The sequence below is a fragment of the Hesperophylax consimilis genome, chromosome 16 (genome assembly GCF_061612785.1).
Source record: "Hesperophylax consimilis isolate HC1 chromosome 16, BYU_Hcon_1.0, whole genome shotgun sequence".
Taxonomy (NCBI): Eukaryota; Metazoa; Arthropoda; class Insecta; order Trichoptera; family Limnephilidae; genus Hesperophylax; species Hesperophylax consimilis.
The window spans coordinates 7,556,765-7,572,791 of record NC_142851.1 but is presented as its reverse complement, the minus strand read 5'-3'; the positions used below and the strand labels follow the sequence as shown (position 1 = coordinate 7,572,791).

Sequence of the window (16,027 nt, the reverse complement as noted above, 5' to 3'; positions counted from 1 at the left end):
AGAACGCATAATCCAATCCTGGCGGAAACACGGGGGTACGGTCTGAAAAAGAATATAGATTCAATTCTGCAGTCAAGTTAAGTTAATGCTATTAAAAACAAACTAGAAACAAACGGAAAGAAATTCGCAACTGTTTTTGGTTACAATAACGATTCCTATTTTGTGTTCAAGATGTCAAGAAGATTACGCATAGGCAACGCACAATTTCTTAACAAGCCATTGTTCATTGTTCATTCATAGTTCATTGCCCATCTTCATTGTTTCTATTATCTATGGATTTTAAGACAGGGCACTTTATGTAGGGTTCGTCTATTTGTCTGTGTGTAGAACGCTCAGCAATATGAAATATATTATTTATATGTTTATGCTACTTATAAGATTGTTTGTTTATAAATAAATTGAGTGAATACTTAAAACACTACATTTGTACTGTCAGTGTCAACCCGTTCCATCCTCAGGACAAAAGCTAAAAAACTTAGAACTAAACCAAACACAAAATATGTAAATATTTTAAAATCAATCACTAGTATTACCAACTATTTATTTTATTTAATATATTTTTGGTGAGCCTGTTTTTTTTAATAGCGACAACTGTTTTTTTTTTAAATGTTATTTACCTGTGATTATTTAGGCTGATTTTAGTGTCACGCTCACCGTCAGCGCTCATAGATCAGCGCGTAGTTCGTCAGCGCTGAGGCTCAGCGTGGCTCGTTTCAGTATCGTACTGACCGCCTTACTGTACAGTCAAAGACCAAAATGCAGAGTGTATTAGTTATTACTGCTTTGCACTACCTATCCCAAAAAATAAAAACTGGCGACGACGAAGACTCCATGTTCATCCATTGATTGAGCAGAGAGCCGTTGCTGGAGACTTTGTCTTGTTATATGGCGAACCTCATCGATAACTCGACCTGTATCCACTTCGCGATTCGCCATGACTGTACACGCGATGACGTCTGCTCCGCTCGACACTAGAACGCTTGCTGAAAGCAGAGACGCTCGTGCGATCGTCAGCGCCGACAGCTACGCGGCGCTGACGCGCGACGCGTACGGCCGCGTAGCCATCAGCGCTGACCACCTTGCGCGCCGATAGCTACGCGTCATTTAAAAACGCTTCCTAGAAGTTCATATATCTCGACCATCAGCGCCGACGGTGCGCGTGCGGTCGGCGTGACACTAAAATCAGCCTTACTTACTGTGATTATGTTTTTATTTACCCACTGTGATTATTTACTTACTGTGATTGTTTTTATTTACCCACTGTGATTATTTATTTATTTTCTGTGATTATTTCCTGACGGCCGGCATAGTCCAGTGGTAACCCATTGGACTGCCATTCCGAAGGTCGCGGGTTCGAACCCGGCGTGCGCAAATAAATTTTATTTGATTAATTTGTGTTATTTCACAATTAATTAATTAAAATAATATATAGTATATTTGCGGCACGTTCCAGAGTGGAAGATACTACCAGTATCGCCCTGGTGTAAGACCACCATTCAGAATTGAAACGTTGCTCCAAATGGCTTTAGCCGTGTTTAGTGACTAGATCTGAATAGCCAGGTACTTCCCCACCTTCCTCTTTCCCTTCCCCACTTACCTTCAGCCTCACAACATCCCCCAATTGGGGATGCCATAGTCTCACTGGCTCCAGACGGGAGCAGTTGGGACTCTTGTGATGTCTTTACTATAAAAAAAAAAAAATTAAAAAAATTATTATTAATATTTTTTTTCAAATACATGGAAAAATTCCACATTTATGTTAGTAGTTTTTTTATTGCTACCTCAATTTATAGTATGATTTTTTTCACATTAATACTAACTCAATACATAAAATGCAATTGAATTAGAATCAGGTATAAATTTCCATTGTTCCAAGTTTATGATATTAATTTAGAATACAATGCAATCAGCATTTACTAGGTACACTTCAGAATAATTGCAATTGCAAAAAAGTTATAGTTGTCAAATTTTAATCGTAAAATACCGGATATGTCTGACTGATGAATAAAGCTAGTGACATATTACGCTATATGCATCAACGCTTATTTGGGCGTGGCCTATACAGATTATATGTTGAGGTGTCAAACCACGCTATAATCTTCCTCTCCCTATGGCAGGAGGGGGGGCTAGATCAATTGAAGAGCTGCCGCGGAATATCATTTCTCGGTACGGGATCATCACCTTGACTACTGACATATCGTCATCGCCACGCCCGCATTGGTATATTAGTCAGGTGTGACAAGTTTATATGGCGAGCGATATGGTCTTATAAAAAATGCTTTGATGCATATAGCGTAATGTGTCACCATCCTGAAGCATGTCAAAACAGTTGAGATAAACAAAGAATGAGTATTTCTAGAAAAATAAACTACATAACAATATATTTGTAGTTTTCCAAACTACAATGCCAATTTCCAAACACAATAGAAACTCAAATACGGTTCCCTCTCCCCTCTGCGTGTCGTGGGTTTAATGGCAAAAAAATGTTAACTTTGAAATCTAAATATAAGTTTTGTACCTTCTTAAAACTTTATCAAATTCAATTGCAGTTTCTGTTGATATAAAAATATAACGCAATGATGTGTGTTCATTTAAGAATATGTTTTCATTTGTGTCTGTTTCAATCTTAATTACGAGTAGTCAGTTTTAATTTTTTTTCCAAAATGGTAGCAAACAATATAATATATATGTCATCGCAGGGCCAATAAATATCTCCAATGTGAAAAAATTAATATTTTAGAGGAGAGTAAAAAAGTCATTTTGAAGTAGAAAAATGAAGGTGAACCTCTAAATAATATACATATTAATGTTCACAATACATAAAAAGAAAGTCTCTTTTCATTTCCTGCCTAAAAATGCATTTTTTCCCTCTCCTGTAAAATATTAATTTTTTCACATTGTAGTTATTACGGGCCCAGCGACGATATGTATTTTGCTAGACGTTTTTGTTCCAGCAAAAACCACAAAGTTGTACTTTTTGTCTGTCAAATTATTTTGCTAGACGTTTTTGTTCCAGCAAAACCCACTAAGTTGTTCTTTTTGTCTGTGAAATACTTGTTTCAAATTGACTGCTTCATTTTCTTTTCAATGCACCACACATTTACATTACATCTGCTATAAAAAATAAAATTCCACTCACTGTCAAACAAAAGGAAAAAACATACAATACATGTTATGCAACATTTTCAGAAGTATAGATATGCGTAATGCCTACAGCTAATAAAATTATGTTGAAAGCCAGGCGAGAAATGACAAGGGAGGATACGGGTGCACAATGTTTTGTTCCAGCACAAATATATTTATTTTTGACTTGACAACTTAATGTGTTCTGCCAGTTTATGTCAAATTTCCTACTTAACAATTTTTTACGAGTATATCCACGATACACGCTTCTACAATTCGTTTTTAAGTTCAACAGCTCGGCTGTGGAACGAACTGCCGGCCTCTGTGTTTCCTCCCTCCTTCAACATGGTACTCTTCAAGACCCATGTTCACTCCTTCCTCTCCACAAAAAGACCCTCCACACAGCATCCCCAAAGATGACATAGGCCCTGAGGGAAATTAGGCTTCAGGGCCTCCTGTGTGGAGTTAATATAAAAAAAAAAAATTAAAAAAACATTGTAAGGATTACCGCATTGTGTGAGAGAGTCTATCGAGAGCTGTTTATCACCTGTATAATATATACAGCTGTTGAAAAACCAAAGCTAAACAATGAAAAATGTACTTTTTCATAGACATACACAGTTTTGTCGTTTGCAATAAAGACAGATCCCATGGATATAGTATGAATATTACGTCATTAAAATGTGTGCATAATGGTGCGTATACACTTGCGAGCCAAACCAAGAAATATGGGGAAGGGACGAACCGTCGCGCCGTTTGCGATTGGTTTATTCCTTTCCCATGATTGGTGGGATAATTTTGTTCAAATGAGTTGGAGTCTCGTTCAGTGTACTATCTAATATTATTTAAGATTTTGTTAGTTTATGGTTTGTTTAAGGAAATGTCTTTGCTGCTTCCATTGTCTTTCTTACAATAATTATTTACCTTACTATTGTTAAAGGTATAATGCATTATGCCAAAAACGTTATTGTGATTTTTTACAAAACACATAGATTTTATAAATATTTTTATTTTGTGATATTTGTTATTAACGTGTATTGCGTTTTAATAAATGGATATATTAAATATTTGATTTTCTTTCTTCCGTATTTTGTTCAGTTTTCAAAGTGAATTTTTTTTTTGGGAAAGGGATACATATTAGGGATACTGATTATTCTATAAAGACTTATAAATTCACAATATTTTAATATTAAGTAACAGTGGTGGCAAATACAAGGCACATAATTACACATTTTCTAAAAAAATATATATATGTACATTACAATGTGTATTAATTTTAACTCATGATAGCATCAACATGAAGAATACCATACATTATAAAGAATTAAAGTGGATGGGAACGAAGGTAGAATTAGATATAAGAATGCAAACTCGCTTTTTAATTACATAGAATTTATGAACTTACCTTTGCTTTGAATTTAAGTGTCTTCATTTTCAAAATTGGAAGTGTTTTTTTTTTTGAGAATTCAGACAAGCGAAAAAGTATCTATCTATAATATAATATTTTAATTGGCATTTTAAAAATCAAAACTGATTTGTCGAGAATTCAAACCAACTGTGATTTTGCACAGGTTATTTTACTAAAAAATATTAAATACGCTATTTTGATACAAAGGACACATTATTATTGTACATACACAAGGACAAAAGGGGTCAAGTGTACCTACTCATTTCGTTAAACTTATTTTTACACGTCATCTACGCGCAGATTACTTTTAAAAATAATAATTTGTAAACTAAATCTTGGCAGCATTATTCCCTTTCAACTCGGCAAAATCTTACTGTGTCTTACAATTAATTTATTCATCTCCGTAATGAGGTTTGGAATGTATTGCCAACTCGGGGTAACTTCGCCAATGGCAGACCTGAAGTCACTGTCTTTGATGATGGAATCACCGGTGACCGCTGTGATCTTAACGTCTTCTGGTTTGGCGTGCGGAAGGGAAGACAACGGGATACAAATCTCAAACTCCCAGATGGAAAGAAGCAGACCGTTGCATATTTCAAACGTCCACCTGAAACACAAAAATTTACTTTAATCTATTTATTTATTATTAATACCCCAAACTAGGCAAATATTATGGAAGTAACATAAATAAGAAAATATAAAAACAATAATACAATGTTGTGCATATAGCGTAATACAAAAAAAATATGTATACGATAATAGGGATAAAGTCGGAATTATTTATTTATTCATTTTTGGGAAATCGACAGTTTACATTTAATCAGTTTGTACATAAGTGTTACTTAGTAAAATAAAACCAATTATGGATTTCCTCCTTGTGACTTTAACTGATACAGCATAATTTCAATTTGTGAGAAAGGAATATTAATTAAAAAAATTATACAAAACAAAAGATTATATGAAACGAAAAATTTACAAAGCCATTTATAGCCATGGAGAAAGGTTGTAGATATAAATCAAATCATAATAGAGATATAAACAATAGAGACATAAACATTATTCACAAACCATGAATGATTTCATTTAAGGGTCTTTCTTCAGTCGGACAATGATTTCATTCAGGAAGCTTTCCAATTTCGTTCTGCCACTTTCTATCAGCCATACGGTAATTTGCTTTCTAAGAGGGTCTGTTTTAACCTTACTGCTATTTATGCTTGAACCCATTATACACTTTAGAAAACGATGTATTCATTTTTGGTACTATCATCCGCTGTTCTGATTATTATATAGTCTTGTCGTGTAACTCTGATCTACAAGACTATAAAAAGAAGCTTGGATTTGTTCGTGCAGTACATTATGAGTGCATCTGTCTTACATCTAATAATTTTGTTTCCTTAAATAAGGGTGTCGATGGATACATATAAGGTTTTTTACCCATCACTCAGCTACTTCAGCTTTTTGTGCCTTGGCTAACAACGGATCTAGTATAGTTTTGGCTGCACCGCCCCAGCTTAGTATTCCATACCTGATAATTGAATGGCACAAAGCATAGTACACAATTTTAATGGTTTTCTTATCAACAATGTTGCGTATATCTTTCAAGAAGAAAATTAGTTTGCATATTCGTTTGGCAGTATTTTCAATGTGCGCTCTCCAGGTTAAAGAGTCATCTATTAAAATTCCCAGATATTTGACTAATTCCAACTTTTCAAGGTCTTGGTATGCGCATGAGTGAGGTATTTGTGTCCCTGGGAGACACGTGTCATTTAAAAGGTCTTTTACATTTTTATGTTACTGTTAGGTGCCTCTTTTGTTCAAAGAAAAAAACATTGAATTTGTTTTTATGCCATTTAATGTCAAAAGGTTACATTCTAGCCATTTTGATACTTTTATTAGACCTGTTTCAGATTTTGATTTTATCTCCTCCCATGTCTCTCCTTTGAAAAGTAAAACTGTATCATTGGCAAATTATATAATTTTCCCATTTTTTAGGCCTATTTTGCATAGTTCGTTTATAAAAAAAGTATTGGTCCAAGGAGGGTACTGCCCTGGGGTACTCTGAATAAAAAAAATTCCGAGTTACTTAATTTACTATCATTCTTTACCAATTGAGTTCTTTCCGAGAGGTAGTCAAGAACTTTTTGTGAAATTGAGTCAAACGCTCACTGTAAATCTAGTCCCACGCATTTCATACCTACATCTAAATTCTAATATGTATTCTGTCATATCTGTTATCGCATTTTCAGTAGATTTTTTCTGTTGGAACCCAAATTGTTGTGGTGAGATTAGTTTGTGCTTATTGAAGAAATTCATTAATCTTACTTTGACAAGCTTTTCCAGAATTTTAGATAGAATGCTTAAGAGAGATCGGTCTGTAATTACTAGGAGAAGAGGGATCTCCTCCTTGCCTCATTGGCTCTGCCGCTTTGACAGTGGGCCATACAGGCAGTTCTATGCCATATCTCACTTCGCTTCTATTATCTATTATCAACACATTTACAAACCTGTCATTCTCAAACTGCAGGTTGTACTTGACATGCAGCAGGTAGCAGTGTTGAGACCAGCTCCAGGCCTCCGCGGCCACCTTGCTGCAATGCACCAGCAGTTTTCTGAGGTCTCCAGCCACCTTGCAGATGTCCCTCAGGCCCGCCACGTCCAGCTGCTGCAAGGCAATAGCGGCCGCTAGACAGTGGAACTTCTGATTGGAGCCAAGGAATTTAGCTGGTGGAAACGAATTTGAAAAATAATTTTCATTTTATTTTATCGTGCTTTGTGGCACAATGTCCTCCATAAAACTACACACATAAAGACTTTGAAATGGACATTTTCCTTTTTGATTTATTTTGAAAGGATGGTTCTGATAAATAGATGAACTGAAAAACTGCAACACTTACCATTCATGGCCTCCAATACAATATTGTGGACTGGTCGCGTTACGCTACTGACTCCTGAGACGGGTGCTTCCAACACAACGGTCATTTTGATTGCATTCCTCATCAATAAGAATACGCATTCATTTCCCTTAGTGTACTCCAGATCCAAAGTGCATACATTACTGCAACCAAAAAACAAATAGATTTTTTACTTTATTTTAGAATGTAGCTATAATTTTATAAAACTAAATAAATAAAACAATGATCTATCTTATTCTAGTCACACCTGCACCCCCACTTCAAAACTTAGTAATTTATTAATGTTCATCTATTGTTTTGTAATGTCAAGTTAGTAGCCCTGAGGAAGGAACGGTTGTTCCGAAACCGGTCAGCATATTATGTAAAAAATATAGTGGTTCAAACAAAGTAATATTATTTCATAGATTTATTAGTGATTAAAAGCGAAATCGACATGGTTTTGCGGCCATTTGGGAAATAAGTAATCACTTACGCATTGAGATTGAGATCTCTGATCAATTCTTCCACAATCTGTCTGGTAGGAATTGGGATAAACTTGGGATGAACTATTAACAGCTTCTCAGGTGACTTCTGGGGAGTTTCCACGGAATCTACCGTTGTGTTCATGCTCTCGCACAAGCTATCTTCAGGCAAGTTTTGCTTCACCGGCGTCTCAAAGAAGCTCTTCCTCTCTCTCTGAGGACTAAGCGTACCACATTGTCTGCTGATGATCTCGTCAACGCTATCAATAATCCTGCGGATGTTGATTTCACCTTCATTCTTGGGTTTAGGTTCTTCGGCTGCGTGAGCTTCCTCATGACGGTGTTTTGGATCACTCCTGTCGAAAGAACTACTGACTAAGGATATGTCTGATATATTGGCTATGAGGTGATCGGAATGATTATGTTCTTTATCAATATTTTCTGAAGTTCCTATTTTAGTTTCACTTTCTACTGCGTCAATCCCTTCCGAGTTTTCGTGGATGAAATGAGGTGTTGTGATAGTGTAGGTCATTGTGTCAATCGTATCATGTTCGTACTGAGAGATATTAACACCCACTTTGGAAGCGTTTATTTTTTCAGAGTTTTCATCCAAAGTAACATCTTTTAACCAAGAACAAACTGGAGGCAAAACTTTTTGCTTTTTAGGAACACAGAAATTGTCATCATTGTAGTCGTGATCAGATTTTCTCTTACTTGATGTTTCAAAAGAATTTTCCACAATCCCAATTTTTTTCATTTCCAGACTGGCAATAAGTGTTTCAGAACTGTCAGACTTTTCAATTGTTAATTTCAAATTTGGATTGCTGTTTAATTCATTGAGTGTTGCCACTTCACAAGACGAATAATTCACCAAATCATTAGATAGATTGCTACAGTTTTGATATGTTTTAGATTGATTTTTGCTAGCGCAATAAGATTTATCTTTCATGATTGCAGGAACATTTGTGCCACTGTGAGAATATTCGACTTCCATGGTTGAATCTCTGGTAGAAAATGTTTTGTGTACCTCCATTGAAACATTATCAGAAAGATTATTTGTGGTCGTCACGATTCTAGCTTGAACGAGAGGTAAAATCATTTCCGTGTGAGGTAAAGTCACTTCAACAGGGGGTAAGGCCATTTCAACATGAAGAAAAGACATTTCATGACATGGTGAAGTGATTTCAATACGAGGTAAAGCAATTTCAAGACCAGGTACAGTCAAATCCACAAGAGTTGAAGGGACTTCAACATGAGGTAAAATCTTTTCCAGGCTAGGTAAAGTATTTTCCAAAGTCATCTCATTACGTGGTAAAGTGAATTCAACGGGAGATAAAGTCACATCCGTGCAAGGTAAAGTTATCTCCTTAAGAGGTAAAGCAATTTCATTGGGGGGTTCACCCTTTTCCTCACAAGGTAAAGTCATTTTCGGATCAAACACAATAGTTTTTCTCTTGTTTTCATCATGGGTTGAAATAACACTGCTCATCGACATGTTGCATTCTGGCATCTTCTGATCAAACACAATAGTATTTCTCTTGTTTTCATCTTGGGTTGAAATAATACTGGTCATTGACATGTTGCATTCTGGCATCTTCTGATCAAACACAATAGTATTTCTCTTGTTTTCATCTTGGGTTGAAATAATACTGGTCATTGACATGTTGCATTCTGGCATCTTCTGATCAAACACAATAGTTTTTCTCTTGTTTTCATCTTGGGTTGAAATAATACTGGTCATTGACATGTTGCATTCTGGCATCTTCTGATCAAACACAATAGTATTTCTCTTGTTTTCATCTTGGGTTGAAATAATACTGGTCATTGACATGTTGCATTCTGGCATCTTCTGATCAAACACAATAGTATTTCTCTTGTTTTCATCTTGGGTTGAAATAATACTGGTCATTGACATGTTGCATTCTGGCATCTTCTGATCAAACACAATAGTTTTTCTCTTGTTTTCATCATGGGTTGAAATAATACTGGTCATTGACATGTTGCATTCTGGCATCTTCTGATCAAACACAATAGTTTTTTGCTTGTTTTCCATGCAGGGCAAAGTTACCTCATTAAGTGGTAAAGTGACTTCAACAGAAGGTAAATCCAGACAAGGTAAAGTCGTTTCCGTACAAGGCAAAGTCACCTCGTTATGAGGTAAATTGACTTCCATATGAGGTAAAGCCATCTGCATGCATGGCAAAGTCATCTCATTGGGATGTAAAGTGACTTCAACAGGAGGTAAAGTTGTTTCCATACAACGCAAGGTCATCTCATTACAACGTAAAGCGACTTCAAAAGGGGGTAAAGCCATTTCCTGGCGAAGTAAAGTCATTTCATGCTGAGGTAAAGACATATCCATACAAGGTAAAGTCATTTCCATACAAGGCAAAGTCTTCTCATTACGAGGTAAAGTCATTTCCAGACGAGGTAAAGTCGTTTCCATACAAGGCAAAGGATTCATCTCATTACAATGTAAAGCGACTTCAACGTGAGGTAAAGTCATTTCCACAACTGGAAAAGTAATTTCGTTACGAGGTAAAGAGACTTCAATAGGAGATGAAGTCACTTCCTGGGGAGGTAAAGTCATTTCCAGACGAGGTAAAGTCGTTTCCATACAGGGCAAAGGATACATCTCATTACAATGTAAAGCGACTTCAACGTGAGGTAAAGTCATTTCCAGACTAGGTAAAGTCGTTTCCATACAAGGCGAAGGATTCATCTCATTACAATGTAAAGCGACTTCAATGTGAGGTAAAGTCATTTCCGCAGCGGGAAAAGTAATTTCATTACGAGGTAAGGTGACTTCAATAGGAGGTAAAGTCACTTCCTGGGGAGGTAAAGTCATTTCCAGACGAGGTAAAGTCGTTTCCATACAAGGCAAAGGATTCATCTCATTACAATGTAAAGCGACTTCAACGTGAGGTAAAGTCATTTCCGCAGCGGGAAAAGTAATTTCATTACGAGGTAAGGTGACTTCAATAGGAGGTAAAGTCACTTCCTGGGAAGATAAAGTCATTTCCAGACGAGGTAAAGTTGTTTCCATACAAGGCAAAGGATTCATCTCATTACAATGTAAAGCGACTTCAACGTGAGGTAAAGTCATTTCCGCAACGGGAAAAGTAATTATATTACGAGGTAAAGTGACTTCAATAGGAGGTAAAGTCACTTCCTGGGAAGTTAAAGTCATTTCCAGACGAGGTAAAGTCAATTCCATGCAAGGCAAAGTCTTCTCTTCACATAGTAAAGTCATTTTAGCGTAAGGTAAACTGACATCAGCTTCATCAACAGACATATGACAATCTGTATTATTGTGGGTGATTTTATTCCGAGAATTCCTGGAGTTTTCAATAGTTTCATCTATTAATGGCAAACTCATGTCACAGAGCGATATTTCATCTGGTACGCTCATCAAAGAATCATTTCCGGTACTAGCTACATTACGATAAGTCCCATAATTGATGTTTGACATGATGGACCTAGTATGATTATTGGTGTCTGGACTGTATGCAGCAAAGCTAGTACATGTCACATTGCTTTTGCTATCCCAATAATTGTTTCTCGGCATTAGACTAGACATTGATGCACCGTGATCATCAGATTTTATGTCAGCACTTTTGCTATTTTCAAAATAAGATCTAAGACAGTCTTTTGTTTCGTTAAAGTCTTTATTTTGGATAACACTTTTCATCGGCATGTTGCAGTCTGGCATTTTCTGATCAAAAACAATAGTTTTTCTCTTGTTTTCATCAATGATTGGAATAACAGCGGTCATTGACATGTTGCTTTCTTGTGTTTTCTGGTCAAACACAACTGTGTTCCTCTTGTTTTCAACTACTATTGTTTTTCGTGTTTCATTATTTTGTGGAATGATACTGGTCATGGACATATTGCTATCCGCATTTTCTTTGTAAATCATCGTTTTTCTATCATTAGTCGGTGGAATAACAGTAGTCATCGACATGTTACAATCCAGGTTTTCTTTTTCAAAAAGGATTGTTTTTCTCTTTTCTATTTTCTGTGATTTTCTATTATTTTCATCAAGACTTGCAATTAAACTTGTGATTGACATGTTGCATTCTGACATCTTCTGATCAAACACAATAGTCTTCCCCTTGTTTTCATTAATGCTTGGAATAACACTGGTCATCGACATTTCACATTCTGGCATCTTCGGATCAAACACAATGGTTTTTCTCTTATTTTCGTCTAAGTTTGCAATGACACTCGTCATCGACATGTTGCAGTCTAGCAATTTTTGATCAAAGATAATAGTCTTCCTCCTATTTTCATCAACATTTGAAATGACACTGGTCATCGACATGTTGCATTCTGGCATCTTTTGATCAAACAAAATAGATTTTCTCTTGTTTACATTCATGCTTGGAATAACACTGGTCATCGACATTTCACATTCTGGCATCTTCGGATCAAACACAATGGTTTTTCTCTTATTTTCGTCTAAGTTTGAAATGACACTCGTCATCGACATGTTGCAGTCTAGCAATTTTTGATCAAAGATAATAGTCTTCCTCCTATTTTCATCAACATTTGAAATGACACTGGTCATCGACATGTTGCATTCTGGCATCTTTTGATCAAACAAAATAGATTTTCTCTTGTTTACATTCATGCTTGGAATAACACTGGTCATCGACATTTCGCATTCTGGTATATTCTGATCAAACACAATAGTTTTTCTCTTATTTTCATCATGGGTTGAAATAACACTGCTCATCGACATGTTGCATTCTGGCATCTTCTGATCAAACACAATAGTTTTTCTCTTGTTTTCATCTTGGGTTGAAATAATACTGGTCATTGACATGTTGCATTCTGGCATCTTTTGATCAAACACAATAGTTTTTCTTTTATTTTCGTCTATGTTTGAAATGACACTCGTCATTGACATGTTGCAGTCCTGCATTTTCTGATTAAAGATAATAGTCTTTCTCTTGTCCTCATCAAGGTTTGAAATGACACTGGTCATGGACATGTTGCATTCTGGCATCTTTTGATCAAACCCAATAATTTTTGTCTTAGAATCATCAATGCTTGGAATAACACTGGTTATCGACATTTCACATTCTGGCATCTTCTGATCAAACACAATTGTCTTTCGCTTGTTGTTATCACTATTCGAACCCTGTGCAAGTGCAACAACGCCAGAATTGGATAACTCCATGTCAACTCCAGACAAGTGTTCCAATATGGGGTGACCTGATGATCTTTGTCTATCACCTTTCTTTGGAACATCGCTCATCTTTAGCACAATACTTTCAAGCTTGATTTCATCTACATCTATTAGATTATAAATATTTATGCCGGCCATTTTTTCATTTTCATTTGTATGTGAGATTTCAACTTTGGAGTGTTTGTGAAATTCATGTGTACCTGAAATAGTTGGCACAAATGGTTTATTTTCTTCTGTTGGTAATATTATATTATTTTCAGACATTTTGTGAATAATGGGCTTTGCAACCTGCTCATCTAAGGCAGAGCGTATCATATTGTGTAACTGTTCCTTGTGATCTTCAAGATTTTCTAAATTGGCTGCAGCCCCTTTCCTATGTATATAAGCCTGATCATTTTCAATGTCGACATTGTTTTCATGAATGATATTTGAAATCATTACCTTGGTCATCGACATATCGTTTTGACAAATGCTTTCCTGGTCGACACTCGTATTGTAATTCATACAAGTCATGGACATGTTGAATTCAGAAGTTTTTTGATCAACAATACTTTGCCTAGCGTCAATATAGTCATCGTTAGTACTGTCTACATGTCTTGGAAATACATTTGTCATAGACATGTCACAGTCAGAATCATTTGGATTGAAGTGAATTGTTTTCCTTGAATTTCTATTTGCCTTATCCGTACCAGTAATTGCTGGGTAGGAACTTTGATTTAGATCAAACATGCCACTTTTACAGTCTTTGATATTATCATTTACATAAGGCATCTCCATGTCACAATTTGAAGAGTTTTGATCGAAAATGATAGTGTGTCTTTTATCAGTAAAGTAAACCCTGTCGTCTATTGTTTGTTCATCTTTTGTTATTTTATCTGGAAGAATATAGGAGTCGTCGAGTCTGCTTTCTTCAGAGAGAGCTCTCTTAGCAGAGATGGGAAAATCTTCCTCCAAGATATCTTCATCCTTCAACAAAAATTCTCTCTGAAATTGGTCCAACATTGATGTGGGTTTATTAACCTGAGGTTTTTGTATTTCTTGAATGTTGTTTTCAATATTCTTATTGCACATTAGATGCGTCTTGAGGTTTTCCTTATCGTCAAAATCTTCCTCATTAGGGAAAGTAGTATTGTAACAATTATTTTTGATAAAGACTCCTTTAATCTCTTGCAAAGGAGCGGGAATACCCTGAGTGATGGACATTTCCCCTTGGCTTTCATTGAAGATGATATCTTTATGGTGAATAGAATCTTCAGCAGCTATGTTTGTATAATCTAAATGTTCACCAAAGACATCGCTTGTGAAGTGAGTGCTAATACCAGGGCTGATAGACCTAGGCTCATCCTTAATGGAACTCTCAGAACAAAGAGGATCCTTGGAAGAATCTTGAGTTATTTTATAGTTGATCAGCGCTTCGGTCTGATCAGAGAAGGTATTTTGAGTGGTGTGGAATACTATATTAGGTAATTCTCTTTCTACAGGTTTACTAAATCCGGTCAACATAGCATGAATATCAACGCAATGATCTTCCTCGTCATCATCATTGGGCATGGCAGCAAAAGTGATATCATGGTTGGTTTGGAAACTTTCATTGTATGAGTCATCCCCGATTTTGAGTATTGGATCATTCTCATCCACAATTTGGGGGGGCTTGGTGGAATCCATGGTCAGCTGGAAGTGTGCAGCTCCCCCTGAGTCTGAAAGATCGGGCTTATTATTTTCTTCGTAAAAATTGTGCCAGATGGTGTTGCCGTGGTCAGATGTGAAGAGCCTATAAAATAAATATGGATTAATTCAATATAAAATTCATAAAATTTCTTACTGCAACACTGCTATATTGGTTTTTAAATACTCACGCCACTCCTTTTTTGTGCGAGAAGGATACTCGGCGACTTCGCATGGTTTCCGTGGTGATCCCATCATCGTCCTCCGAGGGTTTGAGATCTGCTAGTTCCATGAAAGGCTGACGCGTTTTGGGAGGCTTCAGGATTGAAGAGCGGCGCACGCTGCCTTTTTCTTTTTGCGACATTATAAAGCTGCAAAAAATCTCACTTTGTTTAGTCTATAATATCCACATATTTATCATAATATACCCATCATACAAATGTTATCATAAATATCACCCAGCGGTAAGTATCTAGCTAATCAGAACCGAGACAATCATCAACGACAGATTAAAAGGCTATGGTTAGATCCTTGGCTCTAATAACATAAGTACGTATTTACAAAACCGATTTACATCGATTATATAAAGACTAAACTGTACAATAATTACCTTTGGCATTTTGGAAACTTAAAAATAAACAATAGCTTGGGCGTTTGTAGAAATAAAAAAATACACCTTATTTTGCTTCTTATTGCCAAAACATGAAACAACGCAAATAATTATATTACGCTCTTATTATGCTTAAATTAGAGCTTGTTATTGTTGATGTTTTGCTGTTGTCGTACTAGCTAAGAGAATCTCCATTCCATTATATTTATATCGAAATACTCCAAGGCATTCGAAAAATATGCGTTTACAAACTTGATAAACAATCAGACATTTGAAATCGGCAAATGAAGCACAAAACACATCAATAAACTTACCTTTGTATTAAACGAATTGTTCACTAACCAAAATCATGCCCTAATAGTTTATATCGGTAATTCTATGAGAATAAAACGATTTTTATCATAAGTAGTCTGATCAAATTCAACAAACGAAACCATATTCATTTTCAACTGAAAATATTTCAAACAGTAAAGTAAAGACCATAAATAAACCACTCATAGACATTAGTAATAAACACCAACTTGACCAACTGACACCAACGAAACATGTTCAGCAGTGCAAAAGATTATAAGGTAAGCACTTTTTCAGGTATGGCAATATATTTTAGTTTATTATGTTGTTACAAGCTTCATTGGCACTTATCTTCAGGTTATT

At 35.9% G+C, this 16,027-nt stretch overlaps 1 protein-coding gene across 1 annotated transcript; it reads right to left on the bottom strand.

The window, feature by feature from the left end:
• Window positions 1-4,564: 4,564 nt before the first annotated feature.
• Window positions 4,565-15,833, bottom strand: LOC149416634 (uncharacterized). The gene is made up of 6 exons (XM_089641437.1): window positions 15,688-15,833; window positions 14,955-15,134; window positions 7,916-14,869; window positions 7,426-7,586; window positions 7,036-7,252; window positions 4,565-5,138 (listed from the first exon to the last, which is right to left on the bottom strand). The coding sequence occupies exons 2-6, from the start codon at window positions 15,125-15,127 to the stop codon at window positions 4,886-4,888; spliced, it is 7,758 nt and encodes a 2,585-aa protein (XP_089497563.1). The 5' UTR covers window positions 15,128-15,134; window positions 15,688-15,833; the 3' UTR covers window positions 4,565-4,885.
• Window positions 15,834-16,027: the final 194 nt, after the last annotated feature.